A 20,968-nucleotide genomic window follows, 5' to 3' on the forward strand; every position below is an offset into this window, starting at 1 on the left:
TAATTAATTTAATTTATTGGCGTTAAAAATCCTTCTGGAGATAAGGACACAAAGTAATAATTATGTACACATTTTGAAACCGACTGAGAGAGAAACTGAGATTACAGAGTTCTGGAAGACCTAGAAGTAAAATGCTCCCAGAAGCTGAAAGCATGACATTCTTTAAGGAAATGGGAATTTTTGGCATCGGTTTCTTAGTTCAGTGCCCTTCCTGCTGGGTCCTGCTGCCTTTGCATGTATTTTCTTAGTAGTGGGTACAGTGTGACTGATAAGATTTGTATTTTTTTTCTGTTGACTTTAATTTTATAAATGAGATCGCAAAATTTATTCTATTAAAAAAAAAAAGTTTTATTGAAGAAATAGCCAGGAAAGGCAAGACTTTTAATATATATTTTGAAAACCAGCCAGGTATCAAGTCAGCAAATTTGACAGCCAATTTAAGAGCCCAGTAATTCCTCTGAAATGCAAAGAAGGGCACTACACCAAGAATAGCAAAACCTTTGTCATTTAGTTAATGATTGTTAACTCATAACATGGAAAACCATGGTTTATTGTAGGGAGTCAGGAGGACTGAATTTTGTTCCCAAATCTGCCAGTGACTCCATCTGGGATCTGAAAATTATTTAGTCTTCAGATTTCACTTAGTAAAGTACGGAAGATCTATCTGTGCCTTGAGTAAATTAGTCTTTACTTAACATTTGGGGAAATGGGATCTACTTGTTGTCATTGTTATTCTTCCCATGCCAAACAGAGATGACAATACTTATCACCTCCACAGGAAAGTTGTGAGCTGTGGCAGTGGAAAACGTTGAGTGCTGAGCAGTGTTGTTGGTAGAGATGGCACGAGAACTTTTAGAACTCCTGAAAAAATTTACAAAAAGAAACGGTGATATTCTTTAGGAGTCTTAGTATGGCAGTAATTTCCCAGGGTTCTGAATACAGAATTTTCCCTGGGAAGAGATCCTAGTACAGATAGAAGGGTGCAGTTCTCCTCACTGGCCTTGAGGAGGAACATTTGAACAATATTTGGAGGCTCCATCTCTTTCAGAGCCACTGTGGGACTTTATTTTGGGAAAGTAATAAGCAGCAAATGACGTGTTATGAGATGCAAATCACAGTCTTCAAAATATAATTATGCATTTTTTTTAAAAAAGAAGTTCCTCATTATAAATATGTGACTCAGGAGAAAATTCTGTCTTTAACAAGAATCACAGTTGGCAAGAAAATTTTGGAAGCTTATTGTATGAATTCATTTTTAGAAATTATGTTTTAAAAACCCTTATTTTTTAATTACTATTTTAACTACTTATAGAATTAAGCCTTTGTTCCAACAATGACTTCACAAAGAGGTTCAGAATTGGCTATTTGAAGGATGCTTTTTTGTTTGTATCTTTTTAACTTGCTAACTCACTTTGTTTGACACGTAAATGTTTTAGAGAAGGGACAAATATTAAGGTTCCACACCTCTTCTCCTGTAATTTAAGTGCATGAGGGCACAAATATGTGGGATCAGCAGGAAGCTCTTCATTGAAAATCAAAACGGCAAAATTCGATATTACAAAAGATCTAAGAAAAGAAGTAAGTTGGAGAGAGGAAGATGCCAATCCTTGGCCTTCTTTGTTATTTTTTGTATTTATTTGTTGTCTGAGGAACATAAGGTGATTATGTTTCTCTTGCTAAGTACATCACAGACCTCTTTTATTTTGCTGACCTTTTTTAGCTTCATGTATTCAAGGACTGGGTTGTTAGGTTATTCTAAAAGGTTATTTATTAGGTTATTTTAAAAAGGAAATGATTGACTTTGCTAAATTTACAGATTTGAAGGACAGGTGATGCTACTGATAGGAAAGATCTCGGGTTTTGCCTCTGCTGAATGAGTGGCCATGCAGGGAACTGTTTCAATCCAGCTGTACCTGGGAGACTTGAGCCAGTTATTTCTGATGTGCAATCTCAGTTTTGCCACCAACTTGTGTCCTTGGGCCAATCCCTTAATCCCCGTGCCCTGTTTACACAAGCATTAAAAAAGGAAATTTTTTTCTACCTCACAGACATGTCCTAAGTGTTCATTACTGTTGGAGCAGTGCTTTGAAGTTATAGAGTGCTTTGAAGTTTCTGTCCTTTGAAGTATTGTTTTCTGACTTCTCAGCGATGAACATTTATTTCTTAAATTAACGCGGGCCCGTGTTTTCTGGCTTATTTTATGTTGCCATGTCATCATCAAATATACGTTTAATTTTCTCTATTTTAATTTCTCCAAGATGAAAGCAACCCAAAGTACACCTCGAGTGTGGTTAGAGGGACTGAGAAGGGACGTGAGGCACCTGCAGAGGTCACCCTTCCTCCACCGAGGCTCTCGCCGAGCTGGTTATTGGGAACGTATCTCGCTGTGGAATAACCAGTCTGGAAGAGATAATAAAGCCAACTGCTTTATCCAGACATGATGAGGGATGGAGAAATATCTCCGGGTAATCAAGGCATTTTCCTTAATAAACATGGCTCACGAACAAAGCTTTGTTTTGGATAACCAGGAATCTGAGTGTGGCTGAGCTGGTTGAGGTTGAACTATATTTAGGTACAGCTGGATTGAGAAACAGCAGTGCTACAAGTGCTCGTGGTGATGATTAGAGTGAGCTTGACTTATTATCTGGAGGAGAAGCTGACTGGTCAGAATGTCTGCAAGAGGCAAAATGTGGTGCTTAGTTTTGCCTAAAGATGAAGTGCAGTAAATTAGGCAAGTCAGGAGGGGAGCTTTGGTGCTGAGCGATCAGTTTGTGTTAGTCATATTTCTGTAGAGAGCAGGCTTGGGGCCTTCCTGGGCTGAGCAACCTCTGCCCTGGCTGGTATTTAGATGGGAGGTGTTCCCTAGGAAAGTGCCATCCCCTGAGTGGAACTGGCACATGCAGGACATGTGGATCAGGGGGCCTGAGTGGGGCTGCTGAGGAGGGGAAAGCTGAGCTGCTCAGCCTCGTGTTCTGTGTCTGACTCTGCTCCTCCTGCGGCTCGTTGGCAGGACAGAGCCCCCCCTGCGGGGCCTGTACCAGGCTGGAAGCAGGGACCTGCAGAAGGCACAGCTTCCTGGATGTGTCCACTGCTCAGGGATGCTGGCAAGGTACTGACAATGCAACAGCTGGTGTAACAACTCAGGTATTTCATTCCATTTCCAAACCACAGCCTTATCCCAACCCTGTAGTGCTGTTTCCTCAGGCATAATCAAATGAAGATCACGTTGTCCTGCACCCCTGCATTGCAAACTGTTCTTTTTTCCAAAGACGTGTACTTTTATTAAGTTGTCAACCTGGGGTGACTGTGAGTGGATAACACACACCTACAAAGTGCCCCTGATGGCTGGAAATGCCCACAGAGCAGGAGGGCTGGATCTGGCTGCAGGAATGAGCCTTAAAGAACATAACTCACCAAAGTGAGGATTAGAATTGTTTGCCAGTTTACCATGAATATATCAGTGAATTTAAGAAGAGTGACCGAACTACTTAGAAACTATTCTTTTGCCATTCAAGTTTTTGAATAATTAGATTTAAGTATTTTTCCAAATTTCTTCATGGAATTACTTGCCAGGTAGTTTTCTGAGAAGCTACATAGTGGAGGCAGAAGAAAAAAAAAAACCTTTCTATTTTAGCTTCACAGAGCTAAAGAAAAGCAATGGTTTTGTTTCAGAACATAATAAATAAATAAAAGTTGGTTTGAAAGAGGCAGAAAAAATGTTAGTTGTGATATGATGAAATACATATTTAGTTATTTAGCAATTTTCATAATACAAAGTTAAAAAAAGAAATATTACAATTTTTTTGTCTAAGTGATAAGTATTACTAGTTATTTGTTTCTATACATATTTATTCTGCAGAAGTCTGTACTGTCACAAGCTTAATTTAAATTTAAGAACTATTTTGGTTGTCAATCTATTGACTAAACATGGAAACTAATACTGATTCTACTAATAAGGAGTTACCATTTTCCAGTTCACTGGCTTGAAGTTGTATCAGTGTCATAATTTTGATCTTATAATTTTAGAGCTTTAAATGTGTCCTTCCAGACCAAGGCTGACAGAAAGCAGTTATGGCAAAACACGAGCCCTCCTATCATTAGAATAAAATGTAAATGATGTAAAAGTATTGAGTTACCAAATGCTGAGGCAGCTTCGAGGATCAACAAAACCAAATGGAGAGAGGGCCAGGGTTTTTCTCCAAAATGGGCAGATTTTTTTTTTACTATTTTGAACCAAACAAGCCCTTGTGGTTTTGAGTCAGGAACAGAAACTTTGGCAGTGAAATCTTACAGAGGAAAATACTTTATGGAAGTTCTGTAGCTGTTGAAGACCAGGATCCTCCTCAAACCCCCTATACCCCGTGGGCTCACCTTACTGGCAGCATTGTCCCCAGGAGGTGGGGATGGCAGTGCCACTGCACTCCCACAGAAGTCTTTTGGCCAAATTTGCTTTGCTTTGTGGACTACTATTCTGAATTTACAGCAGTATACAAGCAGAATTTGGTTCTTAGTGATTATACAAATCTATCACCACTATCTTCACTGCTCTATCTATAGCATTATCTCTGTCTTTAGACAATTCAAATTATTCAAGGGGCTTCCTTGTGACCACATTTTAGAAAAAAAATGGTATTTTTCCTTCCTTCTCCTGGAAAAAGATATGGAAGCACTTATTTATTTATTTATTTATTCTAGTTATTAGCATTTGTTGTATTCCAACCTGATCAACTAGTTTTAATCATCTTGGATTTCCAGTTACATTCACTCTATGTTTGTTGTATATCAAAATGAGGTTTGACTTTCCTGGTATAGCAGTGCTAGAAAGTCATGGGTATGGAATTGTTTCTTTCATATTAGTGTTTTAGTTTGCCTGTAATTCTGTATTTTACTGAGTACCTGTTGCTCAGTTTCACAGTATTTCTCATTACTAGAAGGTTTTCTGGGGCATATAGAGTTGATTCTTTCCCATGTTATCTCCCTTTCCAAGTTCTGATAGTTCCCCCTCTCTTCTGTTTGAATCCTCTGGCTTTGACTGTTTTGGCTCCCCCAGAATGTGTCTTGTATGTCAGGATCTGGATTCCTGCACCTCACTTTAGTTCCAGTTCAGCAAAGTATATACTTACACATCCACCACTGCAGGGAGTGCCTCAGTGCAGTACAAGTCTGACTCCTGGAAACTTTAGCAGGACATCAGCACCTCCTATCATTTCTGAATTGTGAATTCTGCTTTAGCATTAAGGAATTGATTAATTGGAGCACTGAATCTGGACCTCAGCTCCACTCCTGTCTCTTTGACTCCATGAGAAGCACCCTTGTTGATTTGGAGAGCTCCCCAAATCACAAAGTCCTGACAACTCCTCCAGATTCGCGATGTTTGCTTTCCTTGGCACGTCCCAAAACATCCTTCTCTGTTGGGCTGCACCTGTGATATTCCAGCAGCTCCCTTTGTTCCCAAGCCATTATGTCTTCCTACTCAAATTTCCATTCAAAGGGTGATTCATGCAGCAGGGGAAAGGCATGACCTGGCTGCCCCCTCAGTTTCCATCGCTCTGCAGATCATGTGCAGTCTCATCTGAACCAGAGCTTTCATTTCAGACTTCTCCATTCCCATTCCTGACTCTAAGTCTTTTATTCCTTGCTCCTCTAGCCTGCACTGTGAGCAGAGAAGTATTTGCTGCACAGAGTTTTGGTCACAGGAGCAATGCAAACACACCAGTATGGATTTTGTTTTCCCTGGGAATGCCTTTTCTCACAATATGGGTACACAGAGTGGGTACCTGTGCTGGAGCTACTCTGTGGACAAGGCACAAGTTTGAATCATTATTCCAGCATCTTTTTTTTTTTTTTTTTTAATAATAGCTTTCATAATTTGAATGTTTGGTTCTGCTGTGCAGTGGCAGAGAACTGCACACTTCCCCCAACAGTCTTTACAAGAGCTGCATCTTTTCAGTCTTCCCTCCTAATGCTTTTGATGTCTTCCACTGTCCATGCACTACTTTCCTCTTCATCCTTTGAATTTTGCTACCTTATGCATTTTTGAGTCTCCTCCTCCACCATTATCCCTCTGTCATCAACCCACTCATTTACAAACCCAGTCTCCTTTACTGTGCAGTTGAAGCATTCCCTATTTGAGAAAGTTTTTAAAGTTTGGGGGGGGTGTTGTTTGTTTGTTTGTTTCTACGTTTGTTGGTTGTTTTGGGGTTTTTTTTCCTCCTTGCCTAAATTGCAGTTCTGGGTTTATGAGACTCTCAGGGTTAAATTGAGTTCTCTGAGAGTTGTGGGACCCCTGCCAATAGATGTGGTAGATGCTGAGGATGCCTTTAGACACACTGAAGTCCACCTGTAGGTATATTTTTATATTACATGCTTCCCAGTGAAGCAAAATCTTTGGCTCAATAAGTATAATAGTACACAGAGCAGTAATATGCTCACTAGGGATTTTAGAAGACACAGATTAAGGAAGGAATAGTGATTTTTAATAGCTAGAATCAACCTTCTTTTTCCCTTGTGTCACAAGACAGAGGGAAAGCTTAGTTTCAATTAAAAGTTAATATTGTGTCATGAAAATGGGATAAACGTGACATTAAGAAGTCAATAGAAGGGATATTGTAGTGACAGCTCAAGTGCTATTAGTGACTTCATGTTTAATTCAATAAAATACCTCTATTTAAACATTATCTGAGGCAGCCAGAGCTTGCAATAGAATTCAGAGCAAACCTGCTGGAGAGTGTATGTGGCCATGGCATGTTTGCTAGAAATATTGGCAAATTTAGCTTAATTTGCATTTTCCATACTGTTTGGTTTAGTTCTTGCATTATTTTTTCTTTTTGAATCTTTTAAATCAGAAACTATTAAACATCTCTCATGCTCTGTAGACTTGTTTTTGTTAGTTTATTTTACAACAGGTTGCATTAATGTTGTCTAGATGTGACTTTCAGTTTTGTATGGATTGGCACCAAAACCACCGGGATGGTGGTTTGTTCCCCCTTCCCCTCTTCTACTCACTGGCATAATTTCAATCCAACAAAGCTTTTCAAAAATAAGGAAGGAAAAGGCCTTCCTGTACAAGCTTCCTGTGAATCCCATGCAGATATAAAAGGCTTGTGTAAAAGCTTGGCAGGCAATCCCAGCATATGCCACTGAGTGACTTCCTTATTTTCTGCTGTCGTTCCACGTACAGCAAATGAATCTGAAAATCAGAGTCATTTCCATTCATTTTCGAATCAGAAATTGTAAATGGTAAATTTCCTATCTGTGCAGAACACCCACATTTTAAATTCAAAGTTTTGAATGCTGACAGCATTAGTCAGAGGAAATCCTGTATGAACATCCAGCACTTAAGTTGGACCTTCCCCTGGATCACACCATAGAAGGAGTTCGCAGGAAAACATTCTGTTACTCTTAAATACTGCACTGATTTTAACCCTTTACCTGCCATTGCCTCTGGTATGGCAGGGCTTTTTTTTTCTAGAGGCCATTTCCCATTTTCTTGTGATCAAAATGGTATTGAAAACTGATGTATTTCAATGCTAGAATTGTCTGTATTTTAATAATAAACCAGTAGCATTCTACAGTACAGATGTACATGTATACACCTTCCCTCATGAACACAAATAGTCTTTAGTGTTTGCTATTCAGAAGAAAAATAATTTGAATAGAAATATATGTTTAGAATATTATATTGCATATATTAATATTCATGTATTAATTTTCAACATGAAACTGTATAAGTCAGTAAAAATGGAAAGCTAAAAAAGCCAACGTAAGTTTGTACATTAAACCATAACACAGTCAAGGCAATAACAGCACCAACCCAGCTGTGTTGCACAGGATCATTTCCACATTCCAGGGGTGAACCAACTTTGGCAGTTTCCTTGCCTTTATTTCAAAGGGGCCATTTCTCAATGGACATAATATATCTTTAAAAATAAAAAAAGTCCTAGTTATCATTTTCATTTAGTGGGAAAATCCCACGCATGTTGAGTTATTGTGGAACAGCTGGCTTAAATTAAAGCTTCAGACTTAAGGAAGGAATCTCAGAGCATAAAGTATCAAATAATAGCTAAATTCAACATTGGGATGAGGCTTGTGATGTTAGGTATGGCAAGCAGATATTGGGCAAATGGACTTGAAAAATCACAGCTTTTTTTTAGTGTGGTGAATCACAGTACTCCAGTTTTAGCTCAAAATACAGCAATACTTAAACACAGTTTAATACAGTTTAAGAAACAAATCAAAATACATTTCAATTTATCATGTTTCATATGTGAGGGGCTTTAGACTATGCAAATACTAATGGATGTCCATAAAGGAAATAGAAAGCGATTAAAAATTCTCAGTATTTGAGAGCTCTACTTTTATTCTGGCTCTTCTCATGAGTTGCAAGAGCCATTCATAGATTTTTTTGGAGCTTCATCATTACAAATAATCATTTTTGGTTGTAAGGAAAAAGTGGCAATTTTTCCTGGCTACATGGAGAGTTTCTGTTTGTCTTCAACCTGTACTTAAAAAACTTTTCCTTTTTAACTCATAGACTCAGAGACTCATTGAAATCAGAGAGTAAATCTCTGTGAAGTCAGTATTATTCTGAACATCCAAACCAGAGGGAGGGTTTAGGCCAAGACACAGTTGTTTGGTTTGGGGCGTTTCGGTTTTGTTTTTTAAGCCAAGACATGGAGTGCCTGGAAGGAGGAGAATTAAGCTCAGCACTTCTCTTCTGCACTGTAGATCTCAACCAGCACTTATGGAAAATCACGTGTGGGACTAAGAAGTAGCTCCTCATGTAAAGCTGTAGGTGGAATTAGAACTCAAATTCATCACTGACTGTGCTGGTGGCTGAAGTGGTATCAGCTGAATCCTGGAACTCTGAGGGATCTGAGTTGGTTTCTGTGTGGTGGTTGCTGGGTCTCGCTTGTTCCTGTTTCTATACAGTTGTAAAGAAAAGGAGTTTTATTTCTTCCTGATCCCCCTGGGTCACCAGACCCAGTGTAGAAGTCAGACCCTCCTGAAGAGGCAGGAAGGGTGAGATGGGTGGCACTGCTTCCATGGATTGCTGGGGCTGTGCTGCTGTGCTGGGATGTTCCCAAGGGGATAAATGTGAGCTCTTCCTTCTTAGATGTGCCAAAACACTGAGAACTAAATTTCAGGAGAGAGCACCATTAGAAAGGCTACAGAAAATCAGGTGTGACTACAGTGCCCACACTTCTGGAACTGAGCTGCTGGCGTTCCTAATTGGCAACAGGCTTGGGAATTGGGCTGTTTGTAACAGAAAAAGAGTAACTTCGTAAGACCTTTCCTTCCCTGATTTTATTACTTTGTTGCTTTTGTCACCACATGTTGTCACTGTTACCTTTAGAGTTTGATTGGAGCTGTATCTGGCTTTGGTAGTAGCAAATAGGTGTTACAGAGCCTGACTGGGAGAGCATTTCCTTAACCGAGTTGCCACGTTCAACCCACGGCAATAAACATTAACATTTAGCTAAAATCCAAGCCTTTCTCGTGTTGCCAGCCTGGCATTTCCTGTCCAGGGAAAACACAGAAGCAGTTTCTGCACATAAGAATGATAATGCAGTGAACAGAGGGGGCCAAGGAAACAGCTTGAAATTAATTGTGGGTGTGGTAGTGTATTTTGTAAGTGAATTCAAAACAGACATGGAAGCCAATATCAGGAACATGTGCAAGAAATTCCATTTATAAGGCTTTGGATAATAACCTCACTGCCCTCTTAAATAATTTAAAATATATATGCATAAAGTTAGTCATCTAACAAAAACAGTTTCATAAGCAGGTACAGTAAGGTCTCACAGTTCTTGTTCAAGTTAATGGGTGCATGAAAAATGTTCCCTGTGAAAGTCAAACCACGTTTTATGGCTTTGTCCATATGGAAAGTTGAGCTTGTTTAACCAAAAGTGTGAATTCAAATTAATTGAGCAAAACTGGTGCAAAATCTGCTTGGGCATTTTTGTACTGTAAGTTAACTTGGGCAGAATGAATTTTGGAGTCCTGCCTCAGCCTGTGGCAGTTTGGACATTGCCTGTGGCAGTCGTGAGCGTTTCTTTCAGCAGATGCCACATCCCCACTGCCTGTACCTGTGTTTATGTTCCACCTCCCTTGTTGCTCCCCCTCATTTCAGGTCTTCATGGAGCTCTGTAGTTTACAGAATAAGGGAAGCAATGCAGGTTAAAATAAGTATCCTGCAATATTCCAAAAAGCACTACCAGCACAAGTGAGGGAGTGGAAAAGAAAAAGCAAAAGAGGAGGGAAAAGGTGGCTGCTCAGGCTGGCACTGTATTAAAAAAATGCTTATACACATCAAAGCAGAGCTCCATAAGGCCAGGAGGAGGATCTGTGGGTGCTCACCTGGCAGCAGCAGCCCTTGTAGCAGTAGTGGCCAAATGCTTTAACTCCTGCAGTCCCGAAACTGGCCCAGAAACCTGAACTGCTTCCTTGGAAACTTCATAAGGCACCACAGCTAAAGCTTCCTGAGGTCCTGCAGTGAGGCCCCAAGTTGTATCAAAAAGTAAAACAGTGTATATTTGTGTACCAGTTTGAAACCATCCCTTTGAAAGAGCTGGAGCTCTGTAACCTTCCTATGAAAATAAAAGTTTAGTCTGAGGCTAAGATAAGAAAAAAAAAAAGGCTCCTGGTACAAAATGTTTTGCCCTTGTGCATTTTCTTTCTTCCTTTCTTTCTTTCTGGTCTGGAAATTCTGACATCCCCATTTCCCAACATAAAAAAATACAATGGTTTTTAAACATGTTTTCTTTCCAATATTTATCAGTGGCCTGATTTCCAAAGCTGGGATATTCAGCATCTTTAGGAGTCATGCTATGTTTTTCGGTAACTGTTAGTGTTTTGAGAAACAACCAAAGTGGTCAAATTTATTGTTACTTCTGCAAAATTACACGGAAGCAAAAGCTGTCAGTAGTTGTGAAGTGTAGTCAGGGGCACTTCCCTAAATATACTAAGCTTAGGTGGTTTTTGGAGTGCAGAAGTGGGAAATAAAATCCAGAAGTCTCTAACCAAGCTGATGTATTAAAAGCAGAGACCCATCTGCCCAGAGGAAAGTCACTGCTTTGCTTTTGCACAGGTTGCACTCCTGGAAACTGTGCTGCTCCCTGCAAGTGCTGCACTGGAGAGATACTGGTTAGAAATTTCTGCTTCAAGGAGGAGGGACCTGGGCAAAGAGCACTAAAATCTCCTTACAATCCATCAGTTAAAGAAGGAAATTTGCTGTTAACTTCCCAAGGTTTGGCTTTGGTTGGTAACCTGGCTGGAGATTAACTGTAAGCTCTTGTAGTGCCAGTCCTGAATTCAGCTGTACTTACTGTATGGTTTCACATAGTTTTTGTGTAATTCTGCATATTAAAGCACTTTGTTAACTGATTAGAATATATGTACTTGTAAATACTTTACCTGGTTCAGTCAGGAAGCAGAGGGAACAGTCTGTATGATAGCAAAGCCAAACAAGAAAACCGGAGATGGATTTTGCCTGGAGAATTTGAGTTCTTTTTCTCCCCGTCAGGTATTTGGGTCAGAGACTTGGTGATTATTAACATGATAAAGATCATATCTTGATTGGGCTCCGAGACACCACTGGAGGGTTCATAGTAAGCCTTGTTTTTAATGACTTCTTGTGAGGAATTTTGAACAGTTAATGTTTGGGGATACCATAGTGTTTGGATAGGGAAAAAAGAGTGTGCATTATGTATGGGTTGCAGGAGAGTACAACTTTGCATAGGGAAATTGTTCATCACAAACACGTGGTGGATGTTTGCAGAACTTCTCTGTTTAGTGAAAGGGAGTGTCTCTGATTCTAATCAGGTAATCGTTACTCCCTGGTTTCATCCTGACTGGAGGCTCCTAAGTTGAAAAAAGCAGCCTGCTGGGGCCCAGGGACTTCACTTAGCAATTTACTTTATCCAAATCACCCTGGAGAGGCCTGTGCTTTTCTGTGAGCCATAGGGAGAACCTATGGTGCCTCCTGAGCCAGCTCACTTCCTTAGATGTCAGGAGTTAAACTCTTGAGCTGTATCTGTAAAGTGTTATGGCTTTTTAAGTCTCACTTTCCAAGCTGAAAATAAAACAACCAACAGAGCTCACAAGGTGGATGCAGCAGCTCACAATTCTTGCTACTGTTAAAAGTTCTAGAACTACTTTTGGACACAGATGAAAATGATCTTTCCATAGTTGCCAAGGTGCTTTGATTTGCAGGCACACTTGGAGAATTGCATCACTTGAACTAGGCAGGCCCTGCTTTTAAACCTACCAGTGACCCATTCAGCAGATTCACAACTCCTTCACTTATCTCTTCTCAATACAAGTGCTGTGAGTTTGAACAGCGACATGTATTGGATAATCCCTGCATGGTGCAAGTTTTCGTGGCTTGTTATCTGGGACACAAAGGTGTGATAACAGCAGTCATCTAAAAACCACACCAGCTAATTTATCACAGTGGATGAGAGTTCAGAAAACAAACACTGAGTGTTTGAACACTCAGTGTCCCCTGAAATAACTGTGGATATTCTATGACTAAAATGATGTAGGATCTCCCTATCCATGCCAGTGATTATTTTAAGAATTCAGGGAAGCTGGTAACATTATTCTGGTTTTACTACACATACATGATAACAGGTTTCATCTGAAATCTTTTTTGGCTACTCCACCACCTGAGCAGAGGCTCCTCTTCCAGGCATCTGTGCAGCTGCTTCCAGGACTGTTTGCTTTTGAGCTCCATCTGCTGGAATTGTATCCTGTTTCCCACATCTTTGGTGTTATTATGCTGCCAGGTTTCACAGGAATGGGCTTTAATTTAAAAGAGAATAAGGAATAAAGTTCACAGTTCAGAGGAATTTCCAGCAAGTTGCTGGTACTTTTGTTTAAGGATTCAACTTAAAGATTGCTTGGAGAATGTAAGACGCAAACCAGAAAATAATTGTGAGGTTGAGGAAAATAAATATTAGTTCTTCCTCCACTTTTGTTTACAGAGTTAGTTTCTAGGTGTTTTATAGAGATTTGGATTAATCAGGTCAGTCATGACCTATCAAGTTTTGTAAAAGATTTCAAAAATAGGTTACTCACTCATTTTTCTGAATTAGATTTTTGTTTTGTTCTCCCCATGTCTGTTGTTACTCTATAACTAAAAACATTAGCAGTGTTTTCAATATTTAATTAACTTTTTAAAACGCCATTCTTCCCCATTGTAACTGTGCTTCTAGTGGTTCAGAATATTCAAGGACAGAAGGGACCTTGATGAAAGTCTAATTTGATTTTTGTAGTTCCATTGTTTCTTAACAAAAATGTCCTGCAAGGAGTAACGTGCAGAATTGGAAAAGAGGGCCCTGCTGTGCAAAACCACTCCAGAAGTGTTTCAGTAGTCAGAGGCTTTCACGGTGAATTATATGATGACTTTCTACAAGTTTTCTTTGTGAGAGGCACATTCTCTGCTCAGGGGACACCTTACACTGTGTGTGTCACCATTAATGTGGATGTGTGGAATTAGGATTGCCACCAGCCCTTGGGTACAGGTCTGGTGTTGGCAGAGCATGCAATTCTAAGGAACAAGCACTTCTCTGGAAGAATTATCTTCCCAAAAAGCAAACCATCTGCATCTTGGAGGTTTCCTTTCCTTGCAAAGCTAATACCACCTTCCTTCCCTGTCCCTAATGCCAGATGTTCCGAAGGTATGTTCTGTTTCATGAGGGGTTTGTGTATATGGTAATTTCCAATGTTATTTCCTTGCTGTCCAGCTGCCTGCTAGCAGTATTTGGTGTTCACTCATGAGGTTTGCAACTTTTTTTGTTCTACTCAGCCAGCTTTGCCTGAACTGGTTTTAGTTCTTGATGTGAGTAACTCCATGCTGGTACACCAAAGTCTTGGGAATAGGAGTAGGGAGGAAGAGGTGGAGAACAGATAAAGGACTAGGCTTGATATTAAAGATAAGTGGGGGTTTTTCAGTTCTGCCTTGTACTTTCCTGGCCATGGCACACAGCACAGCGTGGGGTTCTCCAGCAGCGCCCGAGCTTGTCCCAGCCTAAGCTGTTTTTTCAGAAAGTAATTATTGTAATGGATTTCTTAGACCTTAGCATGGGACAAAATTGCCAGTCATTTTTCACACAGGTTTGGAGGGATGTTGTCTGGATTTCCTGACAGCTTCCTATAAAATAAAGACAGCTAAGGCATCTCTTGGTCCTGACTTCGATATTAAATGGGCATGTGCTGCCTTAGGCTGGTATTTAAAGTGCTCTGTTTTGAGGTTGGTATTTTTTAGACCTACAGATATGTAGGAGTACATGGAAGTAGGAGTACATGTAAGTACATACAAGTAACTTCTGTGTTCTGAGATTGAAACTGGCTGGTGTGTAACTCTGTCCCACTGTAGAATAAGTTAGATTTTGCTGTTATTCCTACAATGACAAGTACTTTGGATTTAAAATGGTACAGTGAGTAATGGTTGTCAAACCCCCCTTTGTAGCTCACTTCTGTTCATGCGATGGAAGTGCGAGGGTTTTGTTGGTTTCAATAGAGACCTAAATTCTAATTAATATTCTGTGTCCCAAACATGTTGTTCTGATTAGAGGCTCTTTGCCCAGGCATTTCTGTGCAGCCTGCCCTGTTTGAAACCCTGCCTTTTTCTGACTTCACTTCCTGAATCCGTTGACAACACTCACAGCCAAACAAAATACATGTTCACAATGCTGTTATTTGCAAAATATTCCCTTGTGAGTACAGCTGGGGCAACAAAAAGAGTTTCTCTCTGAATCTCAGAGAGAACTGACTATTCCTTATAGAAGTAAGGCCCACAGTGCATTAGGCAATTTAAATCTTGGCAGTTCAGTAAGTGTTAAAACTTTGCATTTCACCACATATAAAGGCAGGCACGGCTTTCATTGCCCTTGTGGGTATTGATCACAGAGTGATCTGCTAATATCCTGAGAGTGCTGGATTCTAATCTGGGCTGAAGTGAACCAGATAGCAACAGGCTCCCGGCCCACCACGCTGTTTACAAAACACATGGAGGTGGAGGGAATATAAACCTACTTTGCCCTGTCCTAGGCCTGATCCTCAATTTTGGTGTGGGACCAAAGAAAGGGTTCATCTTAAATTGCTCCTGGTCTCCTGTGAAACTGCACAACTGGCACTAAACCCCACCTTGCTTGGGAGATTCTCTGACTGGCCACCAACAACTTGTGTCCCAGGAACCAACCATTGCTCAGGGACTTTTTTGCCCTTGCTACAGAATGTCACCCTTGGGAGCAAACACACAACTGCAATGTCTGTGTGTGTATGACGGCAGGGTGGAGCAGACTGTCACTCAGCTGTGTTTAATTAACATAGTATTTTATATAATGTATTTATTTTTTACGTAATTAGGTGATTAAGCAAAATGCTTGCTAGTAACATCTATTCCATAACCCAGTGCTGCTGAGAGTTAAACATGCACCTTTGCAGGTAATTAATCTCCTTGCCCTGCTTATTTTGCTAGTTGGCACTTGCTAAATCCCAGTAAAACCACACCCAGCAGTGCTGTGTATTATCCCTCTGCTGTCTATTCCTACATATGGTCAAAATCAACTTACCTTCCGGGTTGCTGACATCAGCAAAATGTACTCTTGGCAAACTCCAGAATCCTCCTAGTAACCCTTTGTTTGGTTGGTGTTGTTACAGTTGTACTCCTCTGACAGCAGCAAACACCAGCCCAGCAGTGCCTACCTTGACACTTGGATTGGGATGTGGAAGGTGATTACCATATTTTAAACAGTAAAACAACCCCTTGTGATAAAATGTATAGCATTTTCAAGGAAAAAACATTAAAGGGAAGATACTTCTATGCTTCCTGTAAGGAACTGACCCACAGTACTTGCAAGGTTCAGGGTATCATTTTGATAACAGTAAAGGTATGTATATATATAAAATTATCTAGTCATCTTGTGAAGTGACCTTAAGCAACACTGTCACTTCAATTAAAATTATGCTTATTCCTCTTCCAAGGAAAAAAGACTTTTTTCCTTAGAATAATGCCTGCTTGAGAATAATGAATTTCTAATATTTTCTGGCTGTCTTTTTGTATCATCTACTTCCTCCTAGCTGTTAGGCTTCGAACAGCAAGCAGGAAAACATCTGGTCTCCTTTAAGTATGTTTATTAAATTAAATGAATTGGGTACCATGTTGAAAATCCTGGTATAAAACTGTTCCACACCCTCCCTCTCCCAAGTAATGTAGCAGGTTTCTAAGCTATATCTGTATATTGTCATTGTACTAAAAACCAAGATTACATTATAAAAAAATACCTGGGAAGTGCTAGAGAAATTGCTGTTTTCAGCAAGTTGCTGGAAACAAGCAACAGGAGTTGCTGTTTTTCAACAAGTTGCTCTTTTAATTTCCCACTAACTTCAGTTTTCCCAGCTTTCCTATTGCCAAAAAGTTTAGAATCCAGAGTAACACCCAAAAGGGAAAGGATTTAGAGACAGGGGAAGGGTTGTAAAATTATTTTACTGCTGACAGCATTGCCATAAATATTAACAAACAAGGATCACCTCCTACCTGGGAAAAAAAACCACAGGAATAAAGGTGAATATTTTTATTTTGAAGCCTACAGCATTTTTTTGAAGTGCAACTGCTTGCCTTATCTTCTTGAGGGCATTAATTTAATAAAAAGCCTGTCAGATCAAGTAGCCAGTTGCTCCAGTTATGGAACAGTTTCATTCCCTGGCTTTCTACCCCTCTCCAACCCTGCCTGAAGTCAGTCAGCTGTCTGAGCTGGGCCTGGGAATGTGGCAGCCAAGGCACTCAGGCTACAATTGGGAAATAAAACTCCAGGACAGCCCAAAAAGTTGTATTGTTTTAGTGACCAGGATCTGGCTTCTCCCCATCTCCTCTCACTTTCTCCAGGACATGTCTGGAGTTAGACAGCAAGTTCAGCATAATCCCTCTACCCTTCAGAGCCCAGCGCAAAGGGCATTCTCCCAACTCAGCCACTAGCAAAAAAAAAAAAAAAAAAGTGTGAGGGGGAAATACATTTTAATTATTTTATTTTTTCTTAAATATAATAGAACCTTCTAGAATTTTTTCCAGAAACAGAAACATTAAAAAATTATACTTTATTACAAATGGTAAACTCAGAGTGCTAAAAAAAAGCCTCTTATTTACAAACAATACTGGGCAGTGCCCAAATAAACAACATAAAAATAACTTACAAAGTCATGAAGTAGTTTATTGACATTAATCAACTTTCATAAAATAAAATAAAAAAAGATATGTACATACACAATTTACTTGAAGGCAGGCAGAATAGTTCTTTTTTTTTTTAAATCAGCCTCCCACAAACCTCCCTCCCACTTTGTTTGTTTTTTTTTTTTTTCTTAAGGAATACTACATAAAGCAATCTACAGTTTCTATTGCAGTTTAACCTTTAATACTGAATGATCATCGAATGTTAGGTCCATGCAGGTCTTGGTCAATGTTAAACGAAGATCTGACATCTCATCCGAGCAGGAATAGCCCTTCCCGGCGCGGCGCCGGCCGCTCCACTCCCGGCTCCAGCCGAAGGCTTTGCCAGTCTTTCCACACATGCGCCTTCAGAGCACAGGCAGGACAGCCTTCCAGCCTTTGCCATCAGCTTTACGCCTCTGCCGCTTTGGATTTCGCCCGTTTTAGTTGTACCACAACATCACAGTTCCCGCTGAAGAGTCTCTTCAAAACGTCTGCAACTGCTGTGTGAGCATGAGCTGACACCCGCTGTTGACGTGGTTCATGACCTTCTGCTTAAGCTGTGCAACCTGTTCTCTGAGCATGTTGGCAGTGGATGCCAGCTCTGAGTTCTGGGCTTTCAAAGTTTTCACTTTTTCCTCCAACCGGGCAATCCTTTCCAACTTCCTTTTCCGGCATTTGGACGCCGCGATTCTGTTCCTCATGCGCTTTCTCTCGGCTTTGATTCTCTCCTGTGATTCCATGTCAATGGGGGACAGGGGAGGGGTTTCCCCGGGCATTTCAGGTACAGTCTGTGGCTCCTCTTTCAGCGCCTGGAGCCGGGGATGCTGCACGGGCATCTGGGGGTTTATGTGGTGCTGGGGCGCGTAGCCCATGCTGTTCGTGTTGTAGCTGGGCGCGGAGCTGAGCGCGTTGGGGTTGAAGTTGCTGAGGTTGGCGTACACGGGGGGCTCGCTGTGCAGGCTGGTGTTGAAGCTGGTGCTGCCGGCCATGGAGGACACAGGTGCCATCCCGCTGGTGACGGGCTGCGCGGCCGAGGTGACGCTGGGCAGCGTGTTCTGGTTGTGCAGCTCGGCCAGGGCCCGCACGAAGCCCTCGGCGAACCCCTCCTGCTCGTCCGTGACATTCTTGGGGCACAGGAACTGCGTGGGGGTCGGCGTGGTGGTGATCAGCCCGTTGCTGGACTGGATGATGAGCCGCTCCAGCTCGGGCGAGGCCAGTTTTAGGAGCCCCACGTCGGGCGAGGTGAGGATGTCGGCGTTCTTGTTCCTCAGGTGCGGCTTCAGGTTGCTGGAGGGGTCGGACAGGTTCAGCGTCATGTTCTGCTTCAGCACCTTGGCGTTATTGTATCCGTACCCGCCGCTCTCCGGCGGCGCGAAGCCGGCGCTCAGCGCATCCTCGTAGAAAGTAGGCTCCATCTTTGCACTCATAGAACACAGTCCGGGGAGGGGAAGCTGCCCGGCCGCCGCTCAGCTCCCCGCGGGCACCCCGACCCTCCCAGGGAAGGGGAACGCGGAGCCGGGGAAGGAGAAACGAGGAGTCTTACTGGGGTGGCTGCTGCTGCTGCCGCCGCGCTGGGAGCCCGCCCGGCCTGGCGGGGCGCCTCGCCGCCCTCCTCCTTGTGCCGGCGCTGCCGGGACGCCGCTCCGCCGCCACAAGTACTTTCCGTGGCCGGCTCCGCGCAGTTGCCGTTCCCGCTCCCTGTCCCGGCGCTCGCTCGCTCGCTCACTCTCCCGTTCCCGCTCCCTGTCCCGGCGCTCACTCTCCCGTTCCCGCCCGCTCTGCGCTCGCTCCCGCCGTGCAGCCCTTCACTTATCAGCGGCCGCGGGCCCGCTAAAAATAGCGCATGATGTCACCCCGCGCGCTCCCCATTGGCTGCCGCCGCCCCGGCCCCGGGGGGGGCGTGGCCCGGCGCGGCGCGCGGGCCCCGCGCGGGTCGCCATGGCCACCCCCCCCGCTCAGAAGCTTCTTGAGCCCGCGCGGGGCACTGTGGGATGACGTAATGCCGGGGGGCGCGCGCGGGGCACTGTGGGCTGACGTCGTTGTTTTTGAACTCTCTGGTTACCGCGTCCCGCGCGCGCGGGGCTGGCCCGGCGGGGCCGCCTCAGTGGGGGGGGGGGGGGACACGGCAATCCTCCATCGCCGCCAACCGCCCCAGTCCCGCTGTGTCTGCGCCCGCGGGTGTTGCTTTGTCTCTGCGGTTATTTGTGGTTTGGTTTGTTTGGCGGCCGGCGCTCCCCCCGCGTTTCCGGTGGTGCTCTCTGTGTGTGTGTGTGTGTGTGTGTGTTCGTCCCCCCTCCCCACTCCTGCCCCCCCCGGCGGTGTTGGTTCGTCCCTTCAGGCGGCGCTCCCGGGGAGCCCCACGTGGTTTCCCCGTCCCGCCGCCCCCGCGGCTTCCAGGCAGCGCCGGGGGCGGCACCGGGGGCACCCCCCGCTCCCCGCCCTGACCCCCTCCCGGCACCTGCGGAGTCCCCCCGCGCCTGCCCGGCACGGCCCGAGCCGCGGGGTTCGGCGTTGGCGGACACCCCCGCACCTCCGCCACCGACACGGCTCTGCCTTTCAGAGAGCCGCGACGTCAGTTCCCGTCCTCGGGAATAACCGGGATAACGCAGGGGGGAGTAGAACCCGACCGGAGAAAGCAGGGGTGCGGATGGGTTTCTCTGAACTCGTCCTCTGAGGGGAGGGGACAGCGACGGCCTAATTTTAGAGAGTGCCCCAGTATTGTTGTGGAAGTACAGGTTAGTCGGGAGGGAGAATAAGGGCTGGAGCTGAAGGATCGTTGTGGAGGAGTAGAAAAGTCTGTGCTGGCATGTTCCCCTCGGAGCAACAGATGGGAGATGTCTGGTTCGCTGGAGCCGCTCCGAGCGAGCGGCGTTACAGGGCACGGCTCTGATGAAAGGGATGCGTTTGTCTTACCTTGTCCCGCACACACCCTTCGCTCCGGGAGGTGTGGATTTGGGAATGCTGACGGGCAGCTACCTCTGGAGTAAAGTGCAGCAGGTATTTGAGGGCAGGCAGTGACAATGCGGGGTAGCACGGGGACGGACTGAAGGGCTGTGCTGGTGTTTGGTTATCGACAGTGCAACAAGTGCTCCTTACGCTTCCAGCACAAAGTTCTTACCTGCTGTTTGTCCAGCTTCTTGTGTCAGTGAAGAAGTTGATCTGTTAGCTTCCATCCCTTTTCACGATGTGAGAGGCTGACAAACTTATGTCCAGGTTTGAAAACACACTTTCAAATTCCCCAGTGCTATTTTTTTCCTGGATATAATGACATAATTAGCAGTTACAGTATAGGAAGGAGCAATGAAGCAAACAGAAACACAAGTGCCTGTGAAAGAAAAGTGAAGGTCCAGCTCCTCTCTTTGAAGTTGCTGACATTTTTTCCTTTCAGTTCTACCCTGTGTTCCCACTTGATTCCATTTGGCCACACTGTGGGCACTGGTGTTACTTGTGTGCAATAACAGATGCAGTATGTTCGTGTTAACAGTTTGTGGCACAAAATATAAAGTTTTGGTTGGATGGGGGAGCTCTTGATGTTCTGCTGGTGCCCACACAGTCCTCACAGAGGCAGCATCTCTGAGCTACAGGTAACTCAAATTTCAGCTGCATAAACAGTTCAGCCAAACAGCCCTAAGTTACTGCACATGCATAAGAAAATCTCTGAAATTCATTAATGCAGCGAGTGCTCAGAGCAGTTGTTCAACTCCCTTTTATTCTTTACATACAAGATAAATAGAGACCAGTGACTGGCTCTTAGGG

The 20,968-nt window shown here is 43.3% G+C and overlaps 1 protein-coding gene and 1 long non-coding RNA gene across 4 annotated transcripts in view; one reads left to right on the forward strand and one right to left on the reverse strand.

Moving 5' to 3' along the window:
* The window catches only part of LOC127480140 (uncharacterized), a 146,050-nt gene that overhangs the window by 2,864 nt on the left and 122,218 nt on the right, over positions 1 to 20,968 (forward strand). For 2 of the 3 annotated variants that reach the window (XR_007907774.1, XR_007907772.1), the window contains exon 1: positions 19,204 to 19,853. The exons of the other annotated variant lie outside the window; for it this stretch is intronic. This is a non-coding gene — a long non-coding RNA (uncharacterized LOC127480140). Of the gene's footprint in view, positions 1 to 19,203; positions 19,854 to 20,968 lie in introns of those variants that run through there. 3 annotated transcript variants of the gene reach the window in all.
* JUN (Jun proto-oncogene, AP-1 transcription factor subunit) lies at positions 17,015 to 19,003 on the reverse strand. Its single transcript, XM_051807955.1, has one exon. The coding sequence runs from the start codon at positions 18,637 to 18,639 to the stop codon at positions 17,695 to 17,697; it is 945 nt and encodes a 314-aa protein (XP_051663915.1). The 5' UTR covers positions 18,640 to 19,003; the 3' UTR covers positions 17,015 to 17,694.

The sequence above is a fragment of the Manacus candei genome, unplaced genomic scaffold (assembly GCF_025592945.1).
Source record: "Manacus candei isolate 608988 ecotype Guabito, Panama unplaced genomic scaffold, ASM2559294v1 h1tg000005l, whole genome shotgun sequence".
Classification (NCBI taxonomy): domain Eukaryota; kingdom Metazoa; phylum Chordata; class Aves; order Passeriformes; family Pipridae; genus Manacus; species Manacus candei.